Source organism: Lycium ferocissimum, chromosome 3, assembly GCF_029784015.1.
Source record: "Lycium ferocissimum isolate CSIRO_LF1 chromosome 3, AGI_CSIRO_Lferr_CH_V1, whole genome shotgun sequence".
Classification (NCBI taxonomy): domain Eukaryota; kingdom Viridiplantae; phylum Streptophyta; class Magnoliopsida; order Solanales; family Solanaceae; genus Lycium; species Lycium ferocissimum.
The window spans coordinates 15719030-15741441 of NC_081344.1; the positions used below are offsets into that span (position 1 = coordinate 15719030).

At 32.5% G+C, this 22412-nt stretch overlaps 1 protein-coding gene across 1 annotated transcript; it reads left to right on the forward strand.

Annotated features, from left to right (window-relative positions):
• The first annotated feature begins 8003 nt into the window (after positions 1–8003).
• LOC132049864 (serine/threonine-protein kinase STY46-like) lies at positions 8004–18998 on the forward strand. Its single transcript, XM_059440825.1, has 16 exons — positions 8004–8511; positions 9080–9194; positions 9593–9666; positions 9812–9931; positions 10250–10304; positions 10867–10977; positions 11504–11557; positions 13480–13652; positions 13741–13848; positions 14526–14599; positions 14722–14897; positions 16464–16559; positions 17619–17699; positions 17792–17845; positions 17972–18106; positions 18545–18998. Exons 1-16 carry the CDS (start codon positions 8318–8320, stop codon positions 18629–18631), a joined length of 1707 nt encoding a protein of 568 aa, XP_059296808.1. The 5' UTR covers positions 8004–8317; the 3' UTR covers positions 18632–18998.
• Positions 18999–22412: the final 3414 nt, after the last annotated feature.

Genomic DNA, 22412 nt, shown 5'->3' on the forward strand with positions numbered 1-22412 from the left:
TTTAATTTAGTAGGAACAAGTAATTTCTTTATTTCTTAAACTCCGAAAACGTACACTTAAATCCAGACAGAGTGATTATATGCCAAATGACCTCATATAAAAACAATATATAACTAAAATAACTTAAAAAGTAAACAATACGAGAGGTATTAATGTTAAACTTCGAAATGTCCTACCAATTGAGTATATATTCTTGCAAGTACAATTTTAGTTGTTTTTTGTACAACTTATTATTGTTGTGTTCCTGTGCCTTTGTTTAAAAATTTTTAAAAAAATTATCTTATTTTGGTTAAATTCTTCACTTTTTATATTTCTTTAAAATTCAAATATCCTACATGTCAAATTTATAATCACAAAATTTAAAGGATATTTTACTATATTATACACATTTTTAATTTAGAACCAACAAGATTTGAAAGTTTATCTTTATTTCTTAAACTCCACGTAGTCAAACGTTCACGAATAATTTAATTACAGAATATTAATTAAAAAATGGTTTAAAAAAGTAAACACAAAGAAGTATTTGTCAATGTAAACATGAAATTGTTACTTTTTTTATTAACAAGTCACCAAAAAGAAGAGATATAAATTGAAATTATGAAAATGATTAATTAAGACACGACGGACTGCGTCTTAAAAAAACACATACGTTAATGTTCAACTTCTAAAATATATACAACTACTTGAGTATTTCTTGCTTTTTGTACAACTTATTGTTGTTGTGTTTTCCACTCGGTTATATATAAGAAAAAGAAGAAGAAGAAAAATATAGAATAGAAAAATAGACATATATTTTTTTTTTAGTAATGTGGCTAAAAGATCAAAAAGTGAATCAAATTATTCTTAAGAAAAAAATGAGATAGTAATGTGAGTCGAAGTAATATGGGACATAGAGATTCTTCATTTATTAATTCTTAAAGAACTCGAAAAGTCAAGTAATGTGGCTAAGAAATATGGGACGGAGGAATACTTCATTTATTAATTCTTAAATAACGTGAAAAGTCAAAAGTGAACAGTTTTTGAATATGTGTCGGATAATTAAATTTGAAATGCATACACACTATACTGTAAATATTCCCAGCCCCACTACGAAAAGTCAAAAGTCCCCAGGTGCTAAATATGTGTCGGAGAATTAAAATTGAAGTGCACACCCTATTCTCTGACACCCCCTATATCCCCGCGATTTATTATTTCTTAAAGAACGTAAAAAGTCCCCCCTAACTTGTCACGATAATTAAAATTTTCTATGTATACATGATAAGAAAATAAATATTATATTATAATATTTTAATGAACAAGTAAAGGTGCACGGATTAAATAAATATGTGTCTAGAATTAAAATTGAAGTGCTTACGGTATACTGTAAATATTCGTTTATAATATATCTGTGGATTTATTAATTCTTAAAGAACTTAAAAAGTCAAAAGTGAACATAAAAGTATAGGAAATAAATTTATGATTTAGTCATGTATATACTTTATACTAAACTTTAACATTGAAAAGTAAAAATAAATAAGTTAAAAATAAATGTGTCAGAATTAAACAAAATTTAATAAATATTAAATAATATTTTAATGTCCATGTTTAAAAAATATTGGATAAAGTTACTAGATATAGTTTATGGTACAAAATCAATAAGTAATTTGAATAGTACAAATATTATTCCATATATATATATTAGATATTAGTTTTGACTTTTCAAAACTCAATATTCTCATCCAATTTGATAGCGTGAATTTTGTGCAGGTTGAAAGTCTTACATTTTTTATGGATGCAAAAATTAAAAGGGTAATATATCCAAACGCAAAAGTTAGATAGGGGGAAGAAAGAGTGCACCAGGATGAAATTATATCGAAGATACAATTGTAGGTGCTTATCTTTGGCTCAAGTCATTTATATGCACAAAGATTTATACATATTTAAGAAATTTAAAATATTTATTGTTAGACTAACTTTAGACCACATTATCACAAACAGGAGTATTAATGAAAAAAATAAAACATAGTATTTTTTATGTTGGAATTTTGAAAAATCTACTAATCCAAAAAATTAGGATTGGTATTTGGTATTATTTAATTCTAATCTTTAGGATTTATTTGTCTCATAAATGGTTTTCACATAATGTTGGTTTCTAGTATTATAAATATTTTAAATTTTGTGTAATGTATTTAAATTTTGAGTTATTAAGTAAAGTCTCTTACCTAAAGATACAATTTGATAAATCTTTTTATATATAGTCATTGTTAATAGTTTTTATCATTTAATTTTTATTTTTCAAATGTATCACAAGATAAATCAAAGCCTTAGATCACATATATAAAGGAATATGAATATTAAATAGTTTATATTGTCATTTTAGTGTTTGATGGAAAAAATAATTTTGAGTCCTAAAAAATTTGTTAATATTTGATTAAGTCATTTAATTTGTGCACATCCTAAAAAGATAAAATTAGAATGATATAAGATTGAATTATAAGGCATTATATTTAGTCATGTATCTTTATAAATATTTGCATGCATCAATAATCTGGACAATTTTGGTGAAATCATATACATTACACAAGAGAGAAACTTAAAATTTGGAGACAATTTAGTTGTCAACCTTAAACCAACGTAATTTGTTAAAGAATTTTTTGTAAGAATTGACCTTGTTAATGATATGAAAATCAATGGAGAAGTTTTTCAAAAGTTAAAGTTGTTGAAAAGATATTTATATATTAGAAATTCACATTAAGAAAACGTACTATAAGGCATGATCTTAATATGTATAATGATCTAGAAGATGAATAATATAAGATGTCATTGAATCGTAAAAACACAGTGGATGAGGCATTGCCACAAAGGATAACCAAAAGATAAAGAAGTACACACAGAAATAAATGAAGAAATTCGGAATTTTGGAGAAAAAAAAAGATAAGGTAGAGGTAATTTTTGTTGTGGTATAGATGTATTTGATTGCAAATGCAATTCAATAATGTTCAAATTGATTTATCAATGATTTATTTTTACTATTCGGGATACCTAAAAGGATAGTTTGATTAGAACATTAAAATATTATTATAGGCTATAATTTGATTGGGACCGATGCTATGTGGCTTTAGTGTTTTAAATATGTAATAGACATGATTGGTCTAAATGTATTGGAAAAGGAATAGAAGTTTATATCATTATCACACAAGAAAAATTGCTAAGGTATTGAAGATTTTTTGAAATAAGCAAAAATAGTTAATCAAAAGCAAGTTTTATGATCTACCCAAAATTGAAGCAAAAATAATTACTAACCGGATTAAAATTGATTATATGGATATAAAAAGTTTTGAGCCATTATAGAAAATAATACTCTACCACCTATTTTATGCTTATGATATTTTGAAGGTGTTTAACATGGAGCAAGTCAAATTAACTTTGAATCACATTGAAGAAAGAATAAAGACAACACCCCGCAATTTTGTTGATGCTCATTTTAGAAAATTGGTGGGAGTCTAAGGTATTTAACTTCTACAATACCTGACATTACTTATGGAGTTGGATTAATTAACAAATTTATGGAGTCGCCTCGTCAATCCCTCTTGCTATCAACTAAGACAATTTTGAGATATATTCAAGGTACGCAATCTAATGGCATATTTTATTCAAAGACTAATGATAGTAGTCTTGTTGGATTTATAGGATTGATTGGGTTGGTGATATGATGCAAAGAAAAAGTACTTTTGGATATGCATTTTATTTGGGGTTTGGTGTATTTTCTTGGTCTTCAAAAAAGCAACAAGTTGTTGCTTTGTCAATAGTTCAGAGAGGACATGGCTGCAACAAGTAGTCTTTACACAGCATTATGGTTGAGAAGGATGCTTGGATTTCTTCAATACGAGAAGATAGTCCTACAAAAGAATTTTGTGATAGCAACTTTAACAAAGAATCCATCTTTTAATGGAAATGCAACAAACACATACATTAAATATCACTTCATTTTTTGGTTCAAGATAAGGAGAGATTTGTTGATCATTGCAAGATTGAAGAACAAGTTGGTGATGGTTTTTGGAGGAATAAAAGTTGTTCGTAAACTAAGGAGATTCTCATGGTCAAGTTTTTTGGTTTAGCTTAAATTAATGTTCCTTACTAATCCAAAATTATTTAGGATTGGCTATTTTATTTATTTAATTCATATCTAGTTAGGATTTATTTGTCTAGTCATATTAATCGAATATAATTTTTTTAGAATTTTCAAATGGGATCTCAATATTCTCATCATTTGTAGCGTGGATTTTGAGTTATTAAGAAAGTCTTACATTTTCTCTCTAATTTGATAAATTTGTTTATATAATCATTGTTGAGTCTTCCACTTGTGCTTATATTATTCTTTGAGTATTTTCATTTCTAAAAGCTGGTTTAGAATTCTTAGATTTGTCATTGGCAAAATATTCAAAGCGAGGCGATATAGGAATTAAATTATATACGCATGTAGATTAGTAATATTTTAAAAGTTTCAAAAACCTCGTCCGAGAACTTGTATAGAGAAGGATTTCACAGTTATTTATATGCATAAAGATTTATACATATTTAAGAAATTTAAAATATTTATTGTTAGGGTTGGCTCTAGACCCATTAACACCAACGGTAGATAGGAGCAATAATTTAAAAAAAAAAAAAGAGACCACATGGGTTGAGAGCTTATTCTCATCACCTTTTTTTTTTTTTTTTTTTTTTTTTTTACTTATTTTCTTTATTGAATGATTGGCTTAGATTTCTTCCTTCATTGAAAAATATTCAAAGTGAAAAGAAACTATAGAAAGCCCCTATGTATTAATTGCTATTTGCATACCTAAATGGCATCAACGTAAGAAAAGGAGGCCTTGAGTTGATGTTTAAAAGAAGGAGTTCGTAAGTACATGTACCTTAGTACATGAAATATGTATAAACACATACATATCATTGACAATCGTTTTTTTTTTTGACGCAGCACATATTTTATCATTTAAGATTAATTGTGTTGGTTGAGATGGAGTGGTAATTACTTCTTCATCCTTAATCAGAGCCTCGAATTCGAGTACTCTTGGGTACGTAATCGCCTTTGATAGGGAGCGTTTTGGCCCCCAATGTGAGACTTTCTAGCGCGAATCCAATTTTAGTCAGGCTCTAATACGAGTACCGGACACCGAATGGAAAATAAGAAAAATGAATTTGTTTAGTCAAATATTATGAAGACAAAAAATAGAATTTATCAATACTATAAGAGACCTCAGTTACAATTTAATCAACTTAATTAGTTTAAATTCAAATGTGAATACAATAACAAAGGGTCAAATTAAAGTGTCGCTCTCTAGCTCATATATATATATATATATATATATATATATATATATAAAGTGTCGCTCTCTAGCTCATATATATATATATATATATATATATATATATATATATATTGAAGTGTTTTGTGATAACCTAATTAATTACCTTTATATTTGACATCTTAATTGTGACTTTCACGTTTTGAAAGAAAATGTCTTCGAGTAGGTTTTTAAAAATACTTGTTACCATCAGAGTTGGAGCCACCGTTATACTTATAGGTTGGACAGAATTAGTAGTTGTGACACTAAACTAGTATTTGTGTTAAAATTATATGTACATATAGTTTAAAATTATATGTACATATAGTTCATCCAATATGAAAAAAAAATTATAATTCAAAACTCATAAATTAAAATTTTTGAATACGTCTTTGACCAGCATTCTTGTCCAATTTTATAGGAAAACAAGATTTTTGTGTGGGTTGAGACTTGAGAATATTACCTTGATGCAACAGGAAATAAAAATGTCAAGTAAACAGCCCAAGAGAATCCTTTTGGCATAGAAAAAGATGTGGTTTCCTTGCAGTGTGATGATATCCACATAGTTTCTCTACTTTTTCATACACTTACACTTAAATATGGGAATGAAATTCACTGTTAATTTCTCCACCTCAGAAACTAAACACACTCATATCTGCACTTCACATCTCTCCTGCTAACTTCATTTAGACGTGCTAGCTACCAAGCAACGATGCAATTTTTCCAGAAAAGCTGAAATAATTACAAAGATGCAAGAAATTACTCCAATACTTTTGATAAAAAACAAGCAAAGTATCACTATTCAGATTACTCCATCCGTCCATTTTTACTGTCTATTATATTAAAAATCGATATCCATTTTTATTTATTCAGTTTAAAAAATCAAGACAGAATTTATCACTTATAGCTTGTTTGGCCAAGCTTTTGGGAGGCCAAAAGTACGTATTTTTTCCGAAATGTGCTTATTTTTAAAAAGTAAAGTGTTTGGCCAAGCGACAAAATAAGTGCTTATGGTGATCGACAAAATAAGTGCTCATGGGGATCAACAAAAACTATTTTCCAGAAGATAAAAAAGAAGCTTTTAGAGGAAAAGCACATATTAGATAATACACTTAAAAGCACCTTTTAAAAGCTTGACCAAACACTAGTTACTGTTTTTTAAATTAATTGGTCAAACACAAACTGCTTCTTACAAAAAATACTTTTTTTGAAAAACACTTTTAGAAAAAGCATTTTTCAAAATAAGTTGATTTTAGGAGCCTGGCCAAACAGTCTATTCGTTTCCAATTTACCCTTATTATTAACTATAATAATTTTTTAAAATATTAAATTTATTATATTCAAATTTCAGGATTATAATCCCAAAATAACTTAATCCGAGAACCACATGACCGCATGGTCTATAGAGGTGGATTATAGGTACACGTTAATCCATATCATCCTATTTAAATATATGCCCCTAATGAGGATCTATTGGACCTAAACCGACGAAGGATTTTGGATTCAATTGGCAAAATTATTCACATTTGATGCTTGGATCAACTATTACTACTATTTATTATAATTAAGTTATACATAGTATTACAGTCAAACCTCTCTATAGTGGCAGCGTTTGTCCGAAAATTTCATGGCTGCTATAGTGAGGTGTTGTTATGCATGTATACTGATATTCGATATTTAAATCTCATTTAAATTTGTTATAAATAAAAAGTACGCAAATAATTAACTTTTTGTACGTTTTATATTATAAACGAAAACAATATACTTGTAAATTTAAAAATCACAATTGATTTTCACATCTCATAAACTAAAAATTTAAAAGACTAATTTACTACTAAATCCATAACTAGTTGTACCACACAGATAGAAAATTAAAATTTATGAAACATATGCATTTTAAATTAATTGACAATTTAAATATTTCAAGTTTGACGTAAGAACTCTACAATTGTAGGTTGTTTCGTAAATTCTAGTCTCTTAATGATAATATAACGCTTGAACTGACGAAGAATTTTGTCCAAACTTTCAACAAAAGGAAATTCAATAAACTTTCCTTAAAGGTTGTCTAAGTCTTAACGATTGATCTTCTTATCTCCAAGTAACGATAGCATTTTTGAGCGCTCTTCATCGACACTTTTATTGTCACATCATATATTTCTTACAAAATATTATTACACGCTATTTGAGTATGACTGTTATAGAGAGTTAATTTTACAAAGAGTGTATAATTTATAATGAATGTCATTCTTTATTATAGGCAGAATGTTGTTATAGAGAAGTAAAATATAACATAAAAATCGGTTTCGGAGAAAATCAGGCTGTTATAGTGAAATGTTGTTATAATGAATGGTAATTATAGAAAAATTTTACTGTATAATAAAGTTATAAATTGTGATAAAAATATATATTAATCAAATGATAAATAAGGTCACATATATTTGTTTAGATTGATCTGGACATAGATAGCACTAGTAATAACGAGGAGTAGTCGTATTTTGGTAAATCTAACTAAGGGGCCGTTTTGTGGAAAATAAGAAGCGCCAATTACTGAAGGGGTGTGACCTTTTTGTGATGCGGCAGCTTGATCCGCTTTCTCTTCAGCACTGCTACCAATTCCTCGAGATTATCCATAAATCTTCTTCTTTCTTTTACTCTACTAATTTTAAATGATTAGTTTTATCCAGTCATGTCTCACGAGTTAAGCCACCTAAACTTATATAACTATAAAACCCAAAGGCTAAAAGGAAAGCGAAAGCTAATTAAGTACAGTAATCTAAACACGAAGAAAATTGAAATCAACACAAACAACGTGAGAGAGAGAGAGGAAAGCAAATGAATTGCTCCCTCAAAACCGCCTTTATTTCCTTCTTTCCTTCTGTATATTTACACCTAATCCCTAAGCAAATATCTTATTTCTGCTTTTAGACCTCAGCACATTGTTTGTTAATACATCTTAAGATTCTAGAAGACTGTAGAAGAGTGAGAGAATTGAAATGGTAATGGAGGATAACGAGAGTTGTGGTAGTAGAATAGTGGATTCTGCACCGACGAACAGCAGGCAACAGAGGAAAAAGTTGGAGGTTTATAATGAGGTTCTTCGTAGACTTAAACAATCTGATAATACTGAGGCTCAACAGCCTGGTTTTGATGATGAGCTTTGGTCTCACTTTAATCGCCTTCCTACTAGGTAACTCTCACTAAGATTTTATATGATTGCTTAATGTATAGACGAATTGGGTTGATTATGCCTAGATTTGTTCCTTTTTATTTTTGACACTTTCATTGTCTTATCGCAGTTAATGTTTTTAGGTTGTATATACTCGTTTCCTTTTGCTAGTGTGAAAAGTTTCAGATCGAAATAAGAGTTAAATGAAGCATGTCAATTTGCTTTTGTTGGTAATTCGTCTGGATTGCAGATACATTTATAGATGTGTTAATATAATGCTTTGGATGCAGGAAGTTGCAAATTATCAATATCTTCTCAAATAAACTGCTGCGTTTTTTCCAGTTTTAATATATTACACGTTTAATAGTCTTATCATCGTTATACAGTTTATATTATTTATTCTCGTTTCCTTCAACTGGTGAATGTGAAAAGTTTCAGATCGTTGCTTTTGTTGATAATTTGTACATTTATAGATGTGTTAAATATATGTGCTTTGGATGCAGGAAGTTGCAAATTGCCGAACCTTAGTGAATTAAGCTGCTGCGTTTTTTCAAATTGATTTACTGATTAAGTTGTTTCTGCATTTAAGGTACGCGTTAGATGTGAATGTTGAGAGTGCAGAAGATGTACTCACGCACAAGCGGTTACTATATCTCGCACATGATCCAGCTAATAGACCTGCCTTTGATGTCCGGCTGGTGCAGGTTAGTTACTTTTGCAGGATAGAACACTAAAATGTTCATGTTTCTAGACTAATGGAATACTAGTAGCTCAGCTATTGGCATATTAATATCATAAGTGCATGCATGATGTGTTGGAATAGGTAAGGAATTCAGTTTGTAAGGTAAAACATGTGCATCTGTAAAGGTTATACTTTACGACGCATTTCATTGAATTAGATTTCATCAGCTTCCTTCACCTCAACCCCTTCAATTTATGTTTCATCTGCATCCAATGACGTCTCAAGTTTCTGTAATTTCATTTCCATTTCATTCATTTTAACTGGATCCTTCATGACAATGCTAATTGCATGCATTTTTTATCTTCTATCTGACTCAAGCTACTTGTACTTGCGTGTTGAATCAAACGTGGCATTATGCAGGTTGCTCCAGTTTCTGATGGAAACTCAATAGATATTGTTCCATTTAATTCTGCAACGAAGGAAATTAGCCGAAGGTACCTTAAAAAACTTTTCTCCATAGGACATCTTACTGTCATTGGGTACTGTTTTTTGGTGCTTTGTCGCATCTGTAAAGTATTCCATCAGTATGACTTCCGTCATTTGATTATTCTAAAGTGTTCCCTCCATCTTAATGTGCAGTGTCCTTCCTCTACCTGCCTTTGGTTCTTCCCCTAATCTCGAAGCACTTGCTCTTGAAGCTAGCAAATCTGAAGTTCACGATGAGGACAGTGCTACTGTTACTTGTGGAAATTTGTTACGGTATACAATCTTGATATTTTAATTTGTTATCTTAATTTATGTTTTGTACTCCTCTATCCCTTTAACATGATGACGCCTGAAAAAAGCTTGGAATAAACTGTCCCCCAGTTTGTTGCTGTAATCATTCTCATTGTTATGCTGAAATTTGTGTTTTTAACTCATCGCTATAATGCGTACGCATGACCATCACTCATTTGAAAATTGTGATTACATTAATTTCATCAAGGTGGAAAGCATTTCAACTCTGTTCCCTTTTTCTGCATGCCATTTCTACATATATTTTGGCACCATTACTAACATGGTACATAATTATGACAGGCCCATGCATGAAATTACATTTTCAACTGTTGACAAGCCAAAGCTCCTCAGCCAGGTAGTTGGATGTGCTTTTATTGTTATTTTTTGATAGGTAACTGAAAGAATATTATTGATGTGAGGAGGGGGGCAACTTCAAGAAAGAGCTGGACAGAAGTACAGATGTGCTTTATTGTTTGATATACTATTATGCTTGATAGAAATGTACACCCTTGCTGGTGTAGAGGTGGGAGCAAAACTGAGCTTTGATTTGACAGTTAAGACAGCTCATGTTTCTAATATTAAAACCAATGTCTAGTGGTCTACCAACACACGTATAGTTTTTGTTATGTCTGAATCTTAATGGTTCCTTTTCGGGTGTTGGGGGTTGTGGGGTGGGGTGGCGGATGGATAGTTATTTGACCAACATACCTGAAGGTACGGACTATTGTGGTTTTATGACAGCAAACTTGTTTTTGGTGACACAATAATTCATAAAAGCCTGCCTGTTCTTTTTGGATTGTGATGTGGTACTATTAGAAGGACTGTATTTTCCGAACTACAAATTTTGCAGCTTATATTAATTCACATATGATTAAAAAAACTGTGAAGCATTAACGAATCCGTTCAATGTGTGACAGTTAACTTCATTACTTGCTGAGCTCGGGCTGAATATCCAGGAAGCACATGTATTTTCCTCTGTTGATGGCTACTCCCTAGATGTTTTCGTTGTTGATGGTTGGCCCTATGAGGTATATTTTCAGCCATTACCTCATTGCTTTTATACTGTTGCAATATCTCCTATTACATCTTTTCACCTAATACGAAGAACTGGTAGATAATGTAACATCTTTTACCTCTATTTAGCTTTTTCTTCTGTCCTTTCTTGGGTATGTAGTAAATATACCACTCTCTAACAGAAGTTATGCAGTTGTTTCATGTTATTATTTGGAAAAACGATTTTTGATAACTTTTCATCTTCAATCTCTAAACTAGGGAGAAGAAAGTACTGGTTCACAAAGTGCTTTTCATTGGCTCATGGAACGGGGCACTTTCTGTAGTTGCTTACTAAGTAAATATTCAGTGTCGTATTTCCATGTGTGTGCATAATTTAGTACCTATCTCTTGAGAAAGAGTGAATAAGTGGCCACTGTTACCTTTCTTGGATAAGTGGGGTTAATGCTTATTTAAGATGACAACTCTATCACTCAATTAAAGGTAAGGATGCTGAGGGATGCTTCTTTTCCTGTGGTCTCATTTCTGGTGGTTTCTTGTCAGGAAATTGAGCAGCTTCGCATGGCACTGAAAAGGGAAATTCTTATTATGATTGAGGTATCTCCTAGTTTTTCCTACCCAAGTTAAGCCTACCAATTTTCAGGAAAATCCTTAGTGCTAATGTCTCAAAACTAAAATATGTATATGACAATCGGAATGATTTCATCAAATTTCTAGATTTAACAATTCAATGGGGTTCTTTTTTAGTCTATGGTCAAATTTGTTCCTAATGGTGGTCAGAAATCTCGATGGATTCTATCTGTATGGTCCACTTCTGCTGATTTATGCATATCATGCTACTGTGGCCTTCTATTGTTGTCAGTCCTTTTGTTGGGACAAGTTTTTGAAGTCCTATGCTAATTTATGTGCTCATATTTTTAAGTTGACACCTGCATCAGTAGGAAATACTATAAACTAATAAATTGGTTTCCCTTCCCATTCATTGACATGAAGCTCCTCATGGATCCACTTGTATATTTTGTTAATACATCTTGAGGTGTAGCTTCTTTGAATGTCCATATAATAGTTGCCAGTAAGTTTGGTTCCAACATACCTCACACAAGTAATCCTCTGAAGATTTGTTCCCCTTCCCTCCATATTCTGGTTTGGTTAGACAAAAGATGTAACCTCAACATAGAGCCACAATTGATTTGCATTTGGATCCATGATAAATTCTTGGATGCTGCTATACATGCTTCTCACCCTTCTCCTTGTTTTTGTTAGTAGTTATAATCCCTTATCTCTATTTGGAGTTGATAAGATTGGAACATAATACTATTTCATTTATTAGATATGCCACTGATCTTTGAAGAGATTTCTACTTAAAAAACGTTGAGTAATTGAAATGGTTTGGTGTCGTATGGTGTCCTCACGTTTGTTATGTTTGTGTCCAAGTTCTCAGTTCCTGGGTGGCCCCTTGAGATCTTGTCAATGGGGAAACCAGCTCTTAACTTTAGATTGTCCCACATTGGTTGAGGAGTGGGTTGTTGTCTCCTTATCTACTTTTTGTAAATTCTTGCCTCATGAGCTAGCTTTTGGGTTGACTTAGGCCCAAAATCCATTTTCTTAACAAAATATTAGAGCATCCCTATTCAAATGTTAAGCCCTCATGTTATGTTATCCACGGTTGAGTTGTCCAGGGCTCGGCGTGCTGGGGTATTAAGTATCTCACATTGTTCGCGGGTATGAGTTGTTCTCATATGGTCTTAGGAAATCCTCATATCTTGAGCTAGCTCATGCGGTTAGTTAGGGTAAGGTCCATTTTCTTAACAATTATTAGCTATCTCTCGTTCAGTTGTTTGCGAGGAATCTCTTCTTGTTCAGTTGTTTGCTAGGAATCATGTTTCACCGTGCAGTTATGCTTCTGTAACCTGCAGATCTCTACTTTAGGGTATCTATATTGCACACATTCTCAGGACTCATTGTTTTGCTATCTGTATTTAATTTCGTCCGATGGTAGCTGTTGGGTTTCGTTATTAAAATGAAAATTCTGAAATATGGTACCCATTTCCCGAAACACCAAAATTTCCAAGCATAAATTTACATGCCTGGAGAAACTGAAATTACAATAGAAACACTTGCCTGCGAAATGAATGGATTTGTTCGTTTTTACTCTACATGAAACTCTGCAGTTACTAAGAGGTATATTTTGCTTACATGTTTCCACTTTTTGAGAAATATAAGTTTCACCGGTGTGTGGCCTAGTGGTCAATGAAGTTGGTTGAGAACCATGAGGTCCTGGTTCAGACCCCAGCGGAGGCAAAAACACTAGGTGATTTCTTCCCATCTGTCCAATCCTTGGTGGACAGAGCGACCCGGTGCCTATGCCAGTGGGAGGTAGCAGGCACCCCGTGGAAGTAGTCGAGGTGCGCGCAAGCTGGCCCTGACACCACGGTTATCAAATAAAAGAAATATAAGTTTCACCAGTTATTTTGCTTGGTTTTATTTAATTATTGTTTAACCAGAGTAGTGCAATGCAGAAATCTTCACCAAGTCAAAGTCCATCAGAATCTTTTAGAAAGGAGACCAAAACAGTGGTCAAATGTGAACTTGATCCCGTGACAATACCTTGTGATGGTATTGATGTCTGGGAAATTGATCATCAGCTTCTGAAGTTCGGAAACAAGATTGCTTCTGGTTCATATGGTGACTTGTAAGTTTGTCATGCACTAAATCATATTCATGATTCATGATTCATTTTTGGTTTCAAAGCAACTTATTTAGTTATCTGATTTTTTCAGATACAAAGGTACATACTGTAGTCAGGAAGTAGCTATCAAGATCCTCAAATCTGAGCGCTTGAACACAGAATTGCAAAAGGAGTTTGCCCAAGAAGTTTATATCATGAGGTTTGTTGGGTAGCATAGTACCTGTGGAGGTTATGGCTGTTTTATATAAACCTCGACTTCTTTCTCTGTGCTTAGCTTATTATGATCCGACATCTTCATTCTTAGTGGCCAATATCCTTTCCGTCTCTAGTTCTATTATGTCCTGAGATTACTTTTGTATCTTGTGAAGGAGCAACATTTGTGTTATTGCAATAATTGTGGGAGAACTGCTTTTATTTCTATATTGGGCTAGAGTAGGCACCCATTGTTTCCTACTGCTTTTACTGCTGCATGTGTACATGCTGACGTGCATATGTTCCCACCTTGCTGATATTTTAAGAAAGGTCGTATATGTTACCTTCTTTTGCGTTAGGAAAGAGTAGCTTAAAGGAATAACAAAAATTGCTCATATCGGATGATTCACTGTGTTTCAATAATACTTTACATTGCCATTGCTATCATCCCTAATTAATCAGCCAATATTCTCTCCTTTTCTATCCATTTGTTCTATTTTCCATTCTTGGATGCAATTGGGTGTGTTGGGTAGCCAAGGACTATATATAATTTCAAGATTTAATTCCTCTAACACTTCATTCTATTTTCCATTCTTGGATGCAACTAGGTGTGTTGGGTAGGCAGGACTATATGTAATATCAAGATTTAATTTCTCTGACACTTTATTTTGTCTGTGCTTGTAGAAAAGTTCGTCACAAGAATGTTGTGCAATTCATAGGGGCATGCACTAAACCTCCAAACCTGTGTATAGTGACAGGTATATGAATAGCTTAGTCAGGGACACTTGAGCTTCAGACAGCATATTTTGTTTGAAGGTGTGGTTGTCTTCTCCACATGAATTTCTTGCTTATGATTTTACTTTTTTTCCCTTAACTGTAGAGTTTATGTCTGGAGGAAGCGTATATGACTATTTACACAAACAAAAGGGCAGTTTTAAATTTCCTACTTTGCTCAAAGTAGCAATTGATGTATCAAAAGGAATGAATTACCTGCATCAGAATAACATCATACACAGAGACTTGAAGGCTGCCAATCTACTGATGGATGAAAATGAAGTAAGATACTATCTCATTAAGCACAATAATTTAGTAAATGTTTCTTGTCTATGGTATTGCTAGATGTTTTCAGCTGTCAATGTTGTATATTAAGATTGATTAATCTCATAATCTGCACCAGTCCAATTTCTGTCATGACTAAGTGAATATGAGAGTGAATCTTGCTTTAGTAAGTTCTATTCTGTGCAACTTATATTCAACTGCTTAGTATCATGGAGACAACCTCATAGTCCAAAGGATTAGTTCTTCAATTGCATATCGGATAGCCATTGGATATGTCATCCTAGGATTAATTAGACTTTTAGGGGAAAAGTATCTCTACTTATGCTTTATTAATATGTTTTCTTTTCTACTCTTTTGCTAAGTGAAGTTATGTTCATCTTATTGATGAACTTCTCTAACTCTGGACGTGTCCAAAATAGAGATACTACAAAGATAACCATGTTTGGGTTTTGGGGTTTTCATGGAAATTTCATGCTTTCATTGTAAACATAAGATATGAAAACTTAGCAAGAAAATCATCTTTAATTTGAGCATTATCATGAATTTCAAGTTTGACGGGATAGCCGGAAACAGACCTGCATGTTAAATATTAAGGCTATAACTTGTTTAAGAATGGGAAGGGAAAGACAAGGGGGAGGGCCTAAACTCTTCCCAACACTTCGGCGGATAGGGGAAAATACGTTTTTCTCTTGATTTTCCTATGAATTTAGCAGGTAAGCTATAAGCAGGTTCCCTAAGTTGAAATGAGACAAGGAGAGGAACTTATGCTTCAAGGCTGATAATTACTAACTCATAATATACTATACTCTATACAACACATGGAAAAGCTGATTGTGACGAAGCAATCAAAATCATTACTGTCTGATAGCCTCCTTTAGTAAAATTTTTTGGAAGGTTCAAAGAAGTTACTTTGCTATGATGTGATGTTTACTTTCAACTATCTCTTTGTCTGAGAAAGTACAACAGCTCTACCTTTCTATAGAGTCCTAGTCTTAGACTGTGGATGAAAGTGTGAAATGGATTCAGGGTGTTAATTCTCCTTTCATTTCCTAAATTTTGAGTTTTCATCAAATTTTATGAGTACAGTTCGATTAGAGTTAAACCCTTTGGTGAATTTGCTTGGACTAACTACATACTATGTTTTTGGCATGACTTGGTTGGTTGTAGCATTAGTACCTTTTCTTGGATTTTTAATTAGTTCATCCTCTCAATCTTTTGAAATCAGTCGGTAAATTTTGAGCATAAAAGTTAGATTTTCAGTTGTTTTGCACTCGACAGTCTGTTTCCATTCTCCTACTTATAGCATAAAAAGATCTGCTTTAATTTTTTAAATTTCTTGGAAATTTTATGCCTCGTGTCCCTTTTCCCACTTCAAGGACCTAAATGAGCTTGCCAAAGCCATGTAATAGCAAACTATCAATCTTCTCTTCAGCTTTCATTTTCTAATGTCCTTTCATAAATTATCAGTTCTTTCTTTCTTTTCTTGTAGTTTCATCTAAGCCGCTATGCTAATACAACATATTCTGTTTCATATCAACTTTTACCCATTCTCTATTATTTCAGGTTGTTAAAGTGGCTGACTTTGGTGTTGCTAGAGTGAAGGCACAGACTGGCGTCATGACGGCGGAGACTGGGACTTATAGATGGATGTCCCCTGAGGTATGCTTTGGTTGTCAACATTAATGCCCACAGTTTATTTGGTCTTACAACTACTTAAGCTAGCACTGAGCCAGTAAGAAGTGAGCTGTGAGAAGGCAGATTTTGATGCAGCTCTTTAATTTAACAGTGTGCATATTAGATCCAACACCCAAAGGTGATTTGAGAAGAAGAGAGGCGGAAAGGGAGGGAGGGAGAGAGCGAGAGAGAGGAACTATTTGTTCACACAATTGGTCGTTGTACTTGGTTGAAAAGCCGACGGTGAAGCTATAGTGTGTTGGATTATGACCGAACACCTCTAGTCTAGCTTTAGGCTGGTACTTGCTTCTAAGGAGAGGATCAGATTCTCAGTCTCTGAAAAAGGGAAAGGTCAGATTCTTAAGGGAGCTGCAAATTAGACTTCTAGTTTTAGCATTAACTACGGCTTCGCTGAATTTTTATCATGCAATTTGTAATTTTCTTTATCCTACCCAAAAGAAAGTACGTGCATGAGCTTTTTGTTCGAGTAGGCCAAAAGTGGGTCGTACCAAATGCCCTGCATGACATCTGTTTGAGAAGTAGATCAAATACGATACTGTATCTTCTATCAGCCTATAGACTTCTAATGCAGAATAGCTTGTTTTTAATAACTGTGGTGTCCAGTCTAGTTTGCGCGCGCCTTGACTAGGTCCACGTAGTTCTTGCTACCTCCCACAAGCACAGATACTGGGTAAAGGCAGAACAGCTTTTTCCAAAGAATCTCCATACTTTAGTAGATGTAGGTTTATTCTTTGGAGCTCTGGATAAGGATTAATTAGATGCCTTGTATGGGGAGGTGAGACTTTCATATCTCAGAGCAGAGGCCAACATATCTGTCTATTTAAGCCCCATTTTGGGTTCCAAAATATGCTGAAGGCATAAAATTGGAGGGAGAAGACGACTTAACTCTTTTATGTTGACTTTTGTATGTTCATTGCAATTTGTGATTTACTTTTATTATTTTCCTAGTCTGAAGATTTTGTTTGCCCTCATTTAATAGTTACTTTACCTGCATTTGCTTATAGCAGCTCTTTGTTCTTGAAGGTTATAGAACACAAGCCATATGATCACAAAGCAGATGTTTTCAGTTTTGGAGTTCTGTTATGGGAATTGATGACTGGAAAGGTATTTATTTATCTGTGGTTGTTAACTTTTTGTATTTAGTTACCTTTTGTTGTTTGTGTTTGGTTGTATTGATCTCTTTATTTGACTATCAGCTTCCATATGAGTACTTGACCCCACTACAAGCTGCAATTGGAGTGGTCCAGAAGGTATGGTATATTATCAAATGCGACCATGATGATTGATTTGCATATTTCTTGTGCCTACACAAGCATGCAGAGACATAATTAAGAACTGCATATATGATGGTAACCGTCTTTTCTAATGGATTTCAGGGGTTGCGACCATCTATTCCCAAACATACTCATCCAAAACTTGCTGAGTTACTTGAGAAATGCTGGCAACGAGATCCAACCTCAAGACCTGATTTTCCTGAAATAATAGAGATATTGCAGCAAGTAGCAAAAGAGGTATAGTTATTTCTTGTACATTACTCGATCAATCCTGTCTTTACTGTTGCTCCAATGAAAAATTTAATGCGTATACATACAACACGAATGATTGATTGAGTAGACATGGATCGATTCGCCTAGTGAAAACATACATCTTTTTGTCAAGCTCCAACAAGTTTGCAAAAAGAATGGTCACTTTTCACGAAGTTTGACACCCATAATGTGAATTTGTAATGAGTGATTAAGTTGGGATTATTCTCATCCAATCTTCAGCATCCAAATTCCAGAATCACTTTCTTTCTTTTCTTTGTTGTTACAATTGTGCAATTGTCATATAGCAGTATTTATTACTGCTTTGCTTTTGTTTTTGCTTTTAATACTTCAAAAGCCCCCAACTTCTCCTCATGTGAAGACTTGTTAAACATTAACATTCTGTTAACACTTTCTGTGGGACAGGTTGCAGATGAGGAAGATGATCGTCGCAAAGAGGAGAAGAAGTCATCTGGAGGATTCTTTTCAGTCCTCAGACGTGGACACAACTAAGTAGATAAACTTATAGAGAATATTGATAAAAATTATAATCTTATAACACGCTTCTAGCTTCTTTATCCACGTTGTACAGATTTTTTCCTGATCAATGTTGTCGTCATTTTCAATGGAAATTTTTTGCTAATTCTTTTGAGATGAGGACATGGACACCCTTCTTTCTTTCATCATTTTCCTCCTTGTGTTCAAGAAGCTAACCTAGAAGCTTTTGGGTTTTGCGTGGAGCTTGTAGACTCGAGCAAAGTTTACCAGGGATAATGGTTCGGTTCACTCCAGATTTTCCTTGGTCTATGATGTTTGGTGATTGTACAAGAACTTTCTGCTTTTTATATCTCAATAAGCAAATCTTTTTCTAGTTTTCTGTCAGTCGTATGTCTTTTGTTTTCTGTTCTCTTTGTGTTAGGGTCGCGAAAATGGAAGTCTAAGCATTTTTATGTTCCATTTACTCTGTTGGTCTTACCTAGCAATTAGCTTTGTCACCGGCTGGCATGGCTTAAGTGTGTCTACCCTAGCACTAATGGTTCATCATTAACAGGCCTGGCTGTTTAATATTTTATTTATACTTTTTTTTGTATTGCAATAGGCAATCTTTTTAAATATCAAAAATTAATTGAACCGTATTGAGTAAAACATACTCTGTAAACATGTATTATCGTTATTTGTACATACCTATCTATTAATATATTAAGAACATGATATGTCCAAAGGAGTGTACAACATCATGGATGATCCAATTCGGGAATATTCTTTCCCAAAAAAATCCATGCAACAATGAAATTGAAAGCTTAGCTAAGTTATGAGCAACAACATTAAACCTTCTAGGAATATATACAAACACAACATGATCTAGATATGAAGACGTGTTAGAAATATCTTCACAAGCAACGTCCCAAGTAACCTTCGCAGTTTTCTTCAAGATGACAAGAAGTGTAAATGTATAAAGATTTTAGTCTACTGAATATAAACGAAGTTTCCATGGTGTGCTCGTATTGATTTTATTCGGTTAAAACACATCATGTTCTTAAAAATGGGCATGTCCAATTTTCAACCATGTCTATCTTGATTGCCATACTTTTTGTTCACCATGATTGATGTTTCAACCAAACGAACTTTGCAGAATGTTAAACGAAATGAAATGCAGTATGTGAAGGATTTGGAGATCCTATTGCCGAGACTGAAAGATTAACCAACATTCATCAATTACTAAATTTAGTATGTTCCGTGGCCGGGCGCGTTTGTCTGGGAAAAAAAGAAAAGACATATATCAGAGGGAAAGCAATGAAAGAGTCGTCTTGACTCTTGAGATTTTAAAAACATGTTAATGATTGACAGGATATTTGAAATCAACCACTTAAATTCGCATATGATAGTAAAATCTTATACAAAATCAGGATTCTCTATAACTTAAGACCCGCATATAATGAAGACCTCTCTATATACAACAAGATTTTTTGGAACCGATTTTTTATGTTATATTTTACTTCTCTATAACAACATTTCACCTATAACAAAGAACAACCAACTTTATAGCAGTTCGCTCTTTGTAAAATTACCCCCCATATAACAGCTATCTTCTTTTTTGGTAATATAATAATTAACTATCTTTATAAAAATAGAATATCTATGATTACCAATAATAAGAGTAGAAATTTTGACCAAATATTTGATCATTTAATACACTATTTATGTCAAAAAATATCATATGAATATATATATTTTCATCATTAAACGATTTTCCTTCGTTATACAAAGTGTGATTAAGCTTAGAATTTGACAATTAAAAATAAAAATTAGATTTTATGCATCTTTTTTGCCTATAACAATGTAAGTATTATTTAAATATCAATCTTTTCGTTATAGGTGTATATGACCATTCTCTATAACAAATTTAAAAAATTTCGGATCCAACCATGCTGTTATAGAGAGGTTTGACTGTATATTATTAATACAAATCCTATTTGAGCTAATAATATGATTTAAAGATATATATCTCTAAAGAGAAATTGAGAAGGAGATATTCCTATAAGGTATGGGTATGCACATTGCGCGTGCACACCGTATTTATGATTAAATTTTTTTTTAGAAAATAATATAATAATATTTAAAAGATGTGTTTGAATTATAAAGAGAATTAAATAAAAATGGTAAAAAAATTTAAAATGTTAAATGTGTTTGATTCAGTTTAACTAACATCTCAAAATACCCGGGGTTTTTTTTTTTTGCCGGGGGGGGGGGGGGGGGGGGGGGGGGGGAGTGGTGTTTAGGGTAATGGAGGACCAAACCCACTTTAAAAAGAAGGAAACAACTGTCATGTTTATTTTAACATCGGTAAATTAATTCATAAAAATCATCTTTACTCTTTTTCTAATTGGTACCTTTGATTGCCTAAGAGTGCCTCAAGGGGTTAAATATAAAATTAAGAGAAACAAAATAGTCCATTGTGTCAAAATATTCGTAAATCAATCTCATGAAAACTTCTCAATAGTTTCTTCTTGTATGGACTATAGTTAGAACAATAACGTATCTAATAATGACATCGCGAGTCTTTGTATTAAACTTGTAATAGATAACTTAGAGGGTGCTTAGCCAAGCTTTTAAACTGGTAATTAGTTAAGTATTTTTTTTACTTATCTGCACGTTTGGTAAATATCAAAGTGCTTATAAGTCAAAATTAGCTAAGAACCATAAGTTGATCATTCCAAACTTATAGTTTCATACTAGCTTATAAACACCTTTGAATTGACCAAAACTTTTATGATTTCTCCCTATTCTATTTTCACAGTTCATCTTTTTATGTAATTTTTTTTGTAAATAGCTTTAAGGACAGTAATATATACTGAAATTAAAGGATTTTAAAGTATTCTACTTATTTAGGTAATTACTATATTACTCTATAGTAGTACTCGTAGGGGTGTCGGTTCAGCCGGTTATTTAGAAAAATTTACACCATACCGATTTTTTGGTTAATCTACTATATCTAATCAAAATCAAACTTTTTGAACCATCCCAATCAAATCGGTTTTGCTTCGGTTTCGGTACGATTCGGTTAATTTTTGATATTTAAAAAGATTGCCTAATGCAATACAAAAAAATGTATAAATAAAATGCATATTATTGATGACCTTCACAAATTTAACGATATAAGGAATACACTACACTATGAAATAAATACTTACATCTAATACCCAGGTTATTCCTTAGTACCAAAATATAAAGAAGGTGTACTGATCTTTTGCTACAATCAGACTTTGCTAGTTGTGTTTTTTCTCTTATAACGAGCACACTACACTATGAAATAAATACTTACGTCTAATACACGGGTTATTACTTAGTACCAAAAAATAATGAAGGTATACTGGTCTTTTGCTACAGTCAGACTGTGCTAGTTGTTTTTTCTTTTTAAACGATCGAAGGGATCTCTATTTGTTTCAATATTTCACTATCTTTTACAATAATCCCCTCTGGTTTGGACTTTAGGATTTGTCTCCACAAGAAGAATCCTACTTTAATATGTACTGAACCGGATTATTATTTATATATGAACATGTCTATTTAAGGGGAAAAAGAAAAAAACGATATTCAATAGTAGTTTTTACTTTTGAGGATTTTATACACCATAGATTGTTTTAGACATTATCAATCGTATTTGTATATTGAGTTGATCTCTTTCTATGTGTTCACTTGAACTAAAAAGTACATTTTTAATCACCAGTTCATACTTTGCAAGGTGATTTTGGACTCTGTTAATAAAGTAGCTGTCATGAAAGCTCCTTAAAAT

Excerpts from the sequence above, each read along its gene's own strand:
- LOC132049864 (XM_059440825.1), top strand. The coding sequence starts at position 8,318 with ATGGTAATGGAGGATAACGAGAGTTGTGGTAGTAGAATAGTGGATTCT. Across the intron at positions 9,195-9,592 it reads TTGATGTCCGGCTGGTGCAG|GTTGCTCCAGTTTCTGATGG; the intron begins GTTAGTTACTTT and ends GGCATTATGCAG. Across the intron at positions 17,700-17,791 it reads GGGAATTGATGACTGGAAAG|CTTCCATATGAGTACTTGAC; the intron begins GTATTTATTTAT and ends TTTGACTATCAG.